This window comes from Sturnus vulgaris, chromosome 7 (genome assembly GCF_052056855.1).
Source record: "Sturnus vulgaris isolate bStuVul1 chromosome 7, bStuVul1.hap1, whole genome shotgun sequence".
NCBI lineage: Eukaryota > Metazoa > Chordata > Aves > Passeriformes > Sturnidae > Sturnus > Sturnus vulgaris.
The window spans coordinates 32,722,908-32,732,110 of record NC_142249.1 but is presented as its reverse complement, the minus strand read 5'-3'; the positions used below and the strand labels follow the sequence as shown (position 1 = coordinate 32,732,110).

Here is a 9,203-nt window from a genome sequence, read left to right as displayed (position 1 = left end):
TCATCTCTGGTCAACACTACGAAAACCCCATTTCCTACACAAAGCAGAAAAAAGCAAAGCAAAGAAGCCCATAATATCAACTCTGTAATCCCCCAAAATGGCCTTTAACCTGGGTTTGAAAAGAGTAGGAAAAGTAAAAAAAAAAAAAACTATATGAGAAAATAAAGAATGTAGTGCCTGAATCAAAGGATGAATCTGGTGCAAGAATGGGAAATCTCAAGGGTTGATGTGATATGTAAACCAGGGAACAATTACACTGTTCCTGAGTGTCCAAAATGATATTTGGAGAACGAGGAATAAATAGGAACAACCTCTTCATCCAGTTTGCCAGTCCCACAGGGACTGTGTAGGCACCATGGGATAATGAGGGAATAAACCCAATAGTGAAGATGTATATATATAAATCTACAGTGTGTAGTGTTCCTGAATGTCTCTCCAAAAAGACAGACAGGGAATGACAGAAGTACACAGGGAGGTTTGTTCCTGTTCAATGAGAAGAGATGGGACAGCTGGGGCTTTCATCAAATAATGTCAGAGGCTTCCCCAGAGCTGAATTTGGCAGATTTTACCCACTCCAATCCCTCCTGATGAAGCGTGGCAGGACGGGACATCCTTGGGTGTTGCCTATCAGAGATGGTGGGCAGGAGAACGCACCTCTGGATGTCCAGGCACTGCTGGAGGGAGCTGATGGAAAAGGCTGGCGGGCAGGAGGGTTAGGCAAAAGAAACACAGCACCCACCGAGTCCTTCACTACTGCTAAAGGAGAGATGGGGAAATAACAGGGTGGGCTTTAATAAAATAACCCGAGCTGCCTAACACTAACAAACATCCTGCGGGAAAATTAATGGCTGCTGAAAGAGACTCAATAAAGGAAAGTGACAAATCTTGCTAGAGACGAAAGATGAGAAAGTATCTGAAATATTTCCCATTAAGATGGAATTTAGTTTTTGTTCAAGATGTCTTATTTGCTGTAACAACACGGGGTGTCAATAACCCCCAACCAACCAACAAACAAGAAGGAAAAGTGTGCGGAGCATGGCACGAGAAACTCTTGGGTGACCTGAGAACTAAGAGGAGAACAACGACACGAACACATTTTAGAAATAAACATTTACATCTGTAAGAGTGCGGGTGAGGGGCCAGGGGAAGTTTTGTCCCAGACAAGGAGAGGAGGCTCAAGGCTGCCAGTGGGCGAGCGGAGCAGAGTCACAGCGAGGGGTGTCCGTGCACAGGGGCACGAACGAGCCCCTTTTGAGCACCGGGGCGGGCAGGACGCGCTCAGCACCCCGGGATCGAGCGTCTCCGTGAGCACGGGCAGCGGAAGGCGGCGAGGGCCGGCTCGCCTCGCCTCGCCCCGCGGACACACCCCGGCCCGGCCCGGCTCTAGGCCTGGCTCTAGGACCGGCCGTGGGTTTGCCCGGAGCCCGCTCAGCGCCTGCGCGGAGCGCCGCGGCCGAGCCCCCGAGCCCCATGGAGAGCACCGAGCCCGAGCCGAGCGACAGCCGCCCGGAGGAGGAGGAGGAAGAGGAGGAGGAGGAGGAGGAAGAAGAAGACGAAGAGGAGGAGGAAGAAGACGACGGCGCCCTCCTGCCTCCGAAGCAGCGCTTGGCCGCGGTGAGGGTGCGGAGGGCGGCGGCGGAGGGGCAGCGTCCCCCTCCCCGGGCTCACGGCCTGCTCCGCCGGGCGAGCACCGGGCTTTCCTGAGCGCGCTGCCCGGGCCGGGCGGGGAGGACAGCGGGGCTCGGGGAGGGCCGGGCGCTCGCCCAGCGCTGCCCTTCGCGGCAGGAAGGGGCTACAGGTGGGACGAGCCCTTCCTCCGCTGCCTGGGGCCGAGCCCTGCTCGGTGGAGCAGGGGGCAGAGCTGTGCGGCGTGACCCTCGGAGCTGCGGGGTTCTCTTTGCAGCCCCGTCCTGGCCGCTGTCAGAGAGCTTTGTGCACCCTCTGTCCTAGTCCTTAATGTCAGATTATTGATTATTATTATCAGTTATGTTTTTGTCTCCCCCCTCCCCCCTTAATTGCACAAGTGACACCCCCTCCCTGCTCAGTGCACCTTTTCCTTTCCATAGTGGGCGTGTGGTCCTTACTGATTACTGGCGGCCAGTGTGTAAAAGATAAAGATCTTCCTCTGGGAGATTAAAAGACTAATGTCTTGGTCCGGATATATTCTGTTTCCTGTGAAAGGGAAGACGTGGCTACATGTGTCCCGGGTGTCCTGAGGAGGAATTCACTGGTAGTTGGGAAGTGTTTGGATAGAAAGTACTGGGGTTTGAGTGTTTGTTTTTTTGAAAAAAAGGTTACTTTGTTACCTGTAAAGAAAAGTATTCCTCGTTTCTGTATCCTCCTGCCTCAGGATGGTTTTTGGTATCTGAAGTTGTCAGTTTGTTGACTTTTCTGTTTTCCCCCTAAAGCAGGTTTCCAGTTTTCGCTTGCAAGTGTGATACAGAACATAGGTATAAAGCAAACCCCTGTCAAAGCCTTTATCCCACAGAGACTTGTCTTACTTGAACAAATGTAGTGTGGGAGAAGGGCATGCAAGCTTAGTAGCCTTTGCCTTGTGTGGTTAATATTACATGAATCTTTATTTTCTTCTTCTAAAAAGATGGAAGACTGTTTGGCAAAGAAAATGGAAATCACAGTTTCAGAAGCTGAAAAACGGACTGGGAGGAATGCCATGAACATACAAGAAACATACACTGCTTACCTCATTGAGACTAGGTGGGTGATGAGAGCTCAGTCTCAAGAGTACATGGATGTGCCATTCTAAACAGATTTTCCCTCCTTCCACCCCTAAAAATAATCAGGTACAGTTGATGAGAGGATTTAGCTGTTTTGTGCTTTGTTATGTGGTTATCAACCCACTCTGGAGAATCTTTGCCTGTGAAAATTTGAAACGAGTTCAGTACTAGTGCTGGTATTGTGTAATGGTGTACTGCAATTCTTCATTTGGAGCTAGGTGGGAAAATGTGTGTTTGAAAGTTGTATTAAAATGGTGTCAGCAACTGCTTGGTTATTTCTTGGACATAAGTTGGAAATTTATACAGTACTTGTGAGATTTTATGTGAGAGAGGTCTAAAGTAACTGTTAAGCTTACTAGACATGACAAGAAAAAGAAGTCTCATGACTTATGTCATGTGGTCAAAATGTATTGCTCAGCTTATATTTGGAGTGTTTTGCTTGATCTAATTACCACATACTCCTTGTAGATGGTTTAAGGGTTAGAGTTAGTTAACTATTTCCTTTCTTTGTACTAGCTTGAACTTTCAGTGGGGAACTTCCTGCTCTCAATCTTCTTGTGTAAACAAGATTAGTACTACTGGCATGATAAACATTCTCAGTACCACAAACACAAAATTTCAAGTATTTAATAGTGAACAAAACTTTAAAATCTCTTCTTACTTATCCTTCCTTCCCAAACAGTAACAGATGATTCCTATTATGTGGGATCATGTTACTTAGCTGAAGCAAGAATTTAGAAATTAGACTTTTGTTATGAGTTTTGTTTAGCTCTTCTTTATATTACTAGTTTTCACCTTTGGGCCTTGCCTTTGGAATTACCCACTGTACAACAAAAACCTTCTGAAACAAAGCGGTTACATTTTGGAAAGGCTCTGAAGAGTTCAAATTGTAATACTGTCACATAAGCTTTCTACCTGCTAGTTAAAAAGCTTCTTACTTGTTTAGCTGATGGACACACCAGTCACACTGACTGCAGGCCTGCTGGGATAAGTTTACTATATATTTTTGCTGAACTTAAAGAACAAAATCCAAAATAGACTTATATTTTTCAAATGTTGTCGCTCTTTGACAGTTGCTAAGATACTTAAAAATACTTTTACTGTGTATTGATATTAAAGATCACACCTTCTCATGTGAGTAGTGTTATTTTTATTGTAATGATATTTCTGAAGGAAAAGAGAAGAAAATTGGAGTCGTTGGGGCCTAACTGTGATATGAAGTGTGCTCTGGGGGCAGATTTATGCAGCCCCAGAACATGCTGACTGTATCTCCTTTTCCAGTCACCCTTGCATTACTTTAGAGTTGCTCCCACTGGTCTTTCCCAGTTGTTCTTCTGTAGTGGCAAAACTGTACTTTGCTGGCCAGATTGTGTTCTTTCATTAAGATTTATTTTGCTCTGTGGTCAGCAAATACCAAGACCAATTACATGTTTGTCACAGAGCAATTGAAAATGTGGGTTTGTCACATCACTAATAAAATAGGTTCTCTATTCCTTTTGCTGAGAAGGCAAAATTTCTTGCATAAATGTAATTGGTGACTATTAAATGTGCTTCCTGCTGAGCCTGTAGCTGTAGGTGGGCTTCACAGTAATTTGTGGGTAATAAGATATTTTGTAGCTGAAGAATAAAACTGTTTATAGTAATATAAAGGGAAGACCACTTAATAATAGTTGCATTATATTTATGTGAATTGGGGTTCTGCCGTTACTACTATCTAGGATTTAATTTCGATTTGAATTGAGGAATTCTATCTGGGTGAATAAGAGACACAAGATGGATACAATTATGACCATGCTATATTTGTTATAGAACAGGAGCTGAGTGCTTAAACCTTTAACATATAAGTTTCACTGGTGCTGGTGAAAAAGTTTTCAAAATGCAAGTGATGTTGTTACTTACTCTTTCTTTTTAAATGAAAAGGGTTATTACTATGCTCATTTTTTTTGTCTGGCTTTTGTTGATTTTTACTAAGATGATATTATACTTTGATGTAGATATATTTCTTTGAGACAAAACAAACGCCATTGCTGTAGACTGCAGAGCATTAGCAAATTCCAAGGGTTGTGCTTCCCAAAAGCATCTTCTTCCTTTAGACCTTTCTGCATTAGCTAATTCAATTTTTTTATGATGAGCTATTTCCAGTCAATTAGTCATGATGTCAGTTTGTTTCACAGGTTCTGTTAAACTATACAGTTATTTGAAAAGAAATCAATTTTTGTATTCTCCCTATGAGAGCAGAGGTCACTTCTACCTATTTGTAGGGAATGGCATTGAAGCAAGTACAAATTCTTAAGATGTGTAGCTAAATATTCCTTCTTGAGATGTTGTCAGCATATTACTTGCTTTCTATAAGAGAACTAGCAAATATCCAGGATCTTACTTAAATCCAGACTTGTTTATTAGAATTTTAGGCAGCTGTGTCTTATAACAGTCTGCATGAAAACTACAAGAACTCAGGTAGAATAAACCTCTGATTCTGACTCCTGGCTTCGTACCTGTTATTTCTCATGACAGAGTGAAAGTTAATCAGAAGCAGAGCACCTCTAAAGTGTTCTGTGGTATTGCACTTTTAATTATAGGACACACAGGGAATGCCTTTTTTTCCTGGCCTCCTTTAATGTAAACAATTTCTTCTGTAGTAGTAGGGCACTTCTATTTAGTTCACTTTCCTTTCATCTCCGCTGACTAGAAGATTTCTATCCTGGCCTTCCTGATCAAACAATATGATGACTAGCATGTATTTTTTTTTTGTTCTAAATGTGGCTTTAGGAAAAGGTAGCATAAGTTTGTGCAGCCTGGTATCTGAGCACTTAATAGCAGGATCCCTGGTTTCCAGCCCTACTACTCTTCACTTCCTCTTGCAGTGATTTGACAAGGGGGCTCGTTTTATTTCCTTTTTACTCTTGCAGTATGTCTGGGAAGTTACTCATCTTTCTGTTTTCAGTATTAGTTGTATTGTGATATGATTGTTACCTGCTTCTCTGTTAAGACCTTGGATTGCATCCAAAGTGTGAGAATTTCTAAAGAAGTTTCTGTGAGAGAAATAAACTAGTAAATCAGTAGCTGGCCAGGACACAGTTCGGTGATAGCAGAGCTGCACTGTGAGATTTCAGCTTTTCCTTTGCTACATTTTATTTAGGACCCTTCTCAAAGTTTCCTGTTTCACACTGGGCTAAACGAAAAGCCCAGGCATGGGTTTCCTGAGAAGAGGCACAGGATGAATGCCCACAGAGGGATGTTGTCTTCTGATAGAATAGGAAAGGGCAGATTTTGGCCAATGGGAGTCAGGAAGACTAGTCCAAAGTACTCCAAAGGAGGTATGAGGGAAAAAGTCTAAATTCAGCATGAGCTTTAAACAGGGGAGAACTGGGAGGTGAAAGAAGAGAGAGGTTTTGAGAACTTAGTTTTCTGTTGGTTTTTACTTGATTGATACTATGAATCAATCATCTTCCTGAAAAAATGTATGTTTTAGTTAAATATAGTAAACTGGGTGACAGTGTAAAAAAACCAAAGAATCACCTTGCTGTGAAAAATCTTCTGGCAAGAGAAATGCCTCCTTGTCATAGAGCTTGCCAGATAGAGCAATTATTAGACATCAGCTGTCTGAGAGGCATGAATACAGAGACTATTTCTAAATAGCTGTTGGAAAATGTTGCCCATCCCTCTGAAATGGTGTTCCTCTGCACAGGGAGTGAACCTTGCCCACTGCAGGGAGTGGAAGTGTCACTTCTCCTACACTGGAAGGTCGAAGGTTGAAACCAAAGTTATTGCTTCTGCCGTTGAAGAGGTGATTGCTTTTACAAGGAAATAAACCTGTGTATTTCCTTCTTGTCTGATTTAGTACTTTACAGCCATTTGTCTTTTTATTGCATTCAGAATTATTTAATGGCTCATTTAAGATAATTACTTTTAAATGGGAAGTGAGAAGAGGTTAATTAGATGGACTAAAGTTTTCACGTTGACACTTTGAATTAAGGCAAATAAATGAGACATGGAGTAATGTAATCTTTGAATTGGTTATGATAACATCAGTTATAAATGTAAAAGCTGAAGGTTTCAATTTTGTCTTTTTAATTTTTTCAGGCAGGTTGGTTCATTCGATGAATAACTTGCATTGTTAAAAGCGTACTTAAAGGGGAAACATATGGTTTTGCTGCCTGAAGACTGTACAAGCATTATACTGTGTTTTTAGAACCAAAACAAATTGAGAAGTTCGACTGAATGTCAACAAGTGATTATAATCTTAATTGAAACTGGTCTGCAATGCTTACATTTAATGGGGGAGTTCATAACGTGGTCTAAAAAATTAGATGGTACTGAAGGTATTAAGTGTAATGAGTACCTCTGTGGATTTCTACTTCCTTTCTGAAATGGTGTTCCTGGGGAGGAAATGCTCTTGTAATTGGTGATATTTTATGACCTCATATGTAACCAGGTGGAGACGTTTTTGGTGTGATTTAAAAAAAAAATTCTCTCATCTTGGTTGCCTGTCCTAAATCCATCCATGCAGTTTCAAACTCTTATTATCTCATTTAAAAGGCCATGGTGCTGACACAGGCATCTAACTGAGGGTTGTGCAGTGCTTTCCCAGCACAGCTTTGCAAAGAACTTTGCTGCTCCCATCCTTTACCCAACTCTGCAGGATTGTATACACTAGAGAGCACAGCCTGGGGGTTTACTGTAAATCTGGGTGTATGGGGGAATCTGCAACTGATACAGATAATTTCAAAATGTCTTAAATGTATTCAAATCAATTAAGTAAAGAAGCATGGCTTTTTTGTTAGGTGCTACATAGGTGCCCTCCTGATGAAGATAAAAGCAGCTGTAAAAGACAGTGTTTGCAGTTCTGAGACACTGAGAATAAATGTGTGTTAGAATAAAGGAAACAAGTATGATCTGAGATAAGAATAATGTCAGGCTGCTTAACACACTACGGTGAGGTGGTTGTGTCAGATGCTGTCTAGTTTAGAAAGAATAAACTACACAGGCAGGTGTGACCTTCAAGATTTTCTGATAGTAATTTAATCTTTTTCTTCAGGATATAGTGTGAGGTTTTTGAGTCCCTCACAAGGGTCGTAAAGCTTGATTAACTGAGACTGGAGGAAGCGTAGCTGTTGTCCACAGATCTGCTTTGTCGAATAAATTGACAGTAGGCTTTAGATGTAGTGAACGTTCTTAGTGTCTTCAGTGTGGGCATGGTAGATGTAATGAGTGCTATGAACTGGTCTGGCAATCTGCTTCCTTCCTCCTGGAGTTCTTGAGTCCCTTTGTGGGCATAAAACTTCAAGTAACAAGGTAGTGGTTTGTGCTGATGTAGGACTAGGCTTCTCTATAGAGCTGTTTTTCTTTTTTTTTCCCACAGTTAAGGTTCAGCATAGCTTTTGCTGCTCCTACTTTCTAATTAACTCTGCAAAACAATTACAGAGCATTATAAGCATGATTTAGAGTGGATCATTCTCCTCTCAGAAGGCTGGCACAGCAGCATCTGTATCTGAAGCACAGATGTGTCCTCCTGGGATGTGGCTGGGCAGTCCTGACCTGTGTTTTTCTTGTCTCCCTATTTATGTTTACTTGTACAGCCTCTGCTCAGGCAGGGTCCCCATCATACTATCATATATTGATGGTAGCAGTCTTAAGGGTTGACAAAAACCCATGGGGAAGTCTTGAATCCCATGGTGTAAGTCAGTGCAGCTGGTTGGTAGGCTGCTGAAGCTGAAGATAAAAAGGATCTGTAATTATGAAGTACTTTTATGTGTCTTGAATGGCCAGATTGTTTACCAAACCCTGCTGGGAGTTTCTCCTTTAGGAACGTAATGTTTGTGCCTTCAGCTTTTGACTAAACAATTAATCTTTTGAGGCAGAGCAGCTCAATTCCTTATCTGTTCAAATTTACCTCTTACTCATCAATAGTTCCATCACTAGATACCTGCTTTGAGCTGAAGTCTTCTTTTAAGATTTAAATGATGCAGCAGTTAGTGTGGGGAGGAATGCTGCACAGCCTGTCAGTCCAGGCTAGGCTGAGCTTACCCTCTTCAGAACTCAGTATTTGCAGGTGCAGCTTCCTTGAATTAAAATATTCTAATAGGGAAGAATCCTGTGACATGCTGGCAGTGTGAGTAGTGGCTGTCAGCAGTGTGCTTGCCTTTTTCTCTTGAGTGACTCTCAAATAGTTTTAATCTGCAGCAGTTTGTGTTGAATGCTATGAATTTATCCTTTTTTTCTTTTTAGTTGTGAAGTTTCTCCTACATATTCAGTCACCTGTAATTAATGTCCTTTCCCTAAGGCACGGGTAGATACATAAAAATCATTCCACCTTACTAAGTTAAAAAAGTATCTTTTGCATTCTTCTGTATGACATTATTCCACCTTAAATGTAATTAAACCAAAGCATATAGCAAGACTGTTCTCTAATGAGAGTACACCAATAGAGGCACCTTGTATTTTGTTTAAATATATTAAATAATTGGG

General features: G+C 41.8%; 1 protein-coding gene across 2 annotated transcripts in view; it reads left to right on the top strand.

Annotated features, from left to right (window-relative positions):
* Positions 1 to 1,380: 1,380 nt before the first annotated feature.
* The window catches only part of SNX4 (sorting nexin 4), a 32,360-nt gene continuing 24,537 nt past the window's right edge, over positions 1,381 to 9,203 (top strand). Inside the window, exons 1-2 of one of the 2 annotated variants that reach the window (XM_014871800.2) lie at positions 1,381 to 1,614; positions 2,600 to 2,715. In XM_014871800.2, coding sequence (XP_014727286.2) covers positions 1,471 to 1,614; positions 2,600 to 2,715 — 260 coding nt within the window. In that variant the 5' untranslated portion in view covers positions 1,381 to 1,470. The remainder of the gene's footprint in view (positions 1,615 to 2,599; positions 2,716 to 9,203) is intronic. The other variant, XM_088168326.1, reaches the window with a different exon arrangement.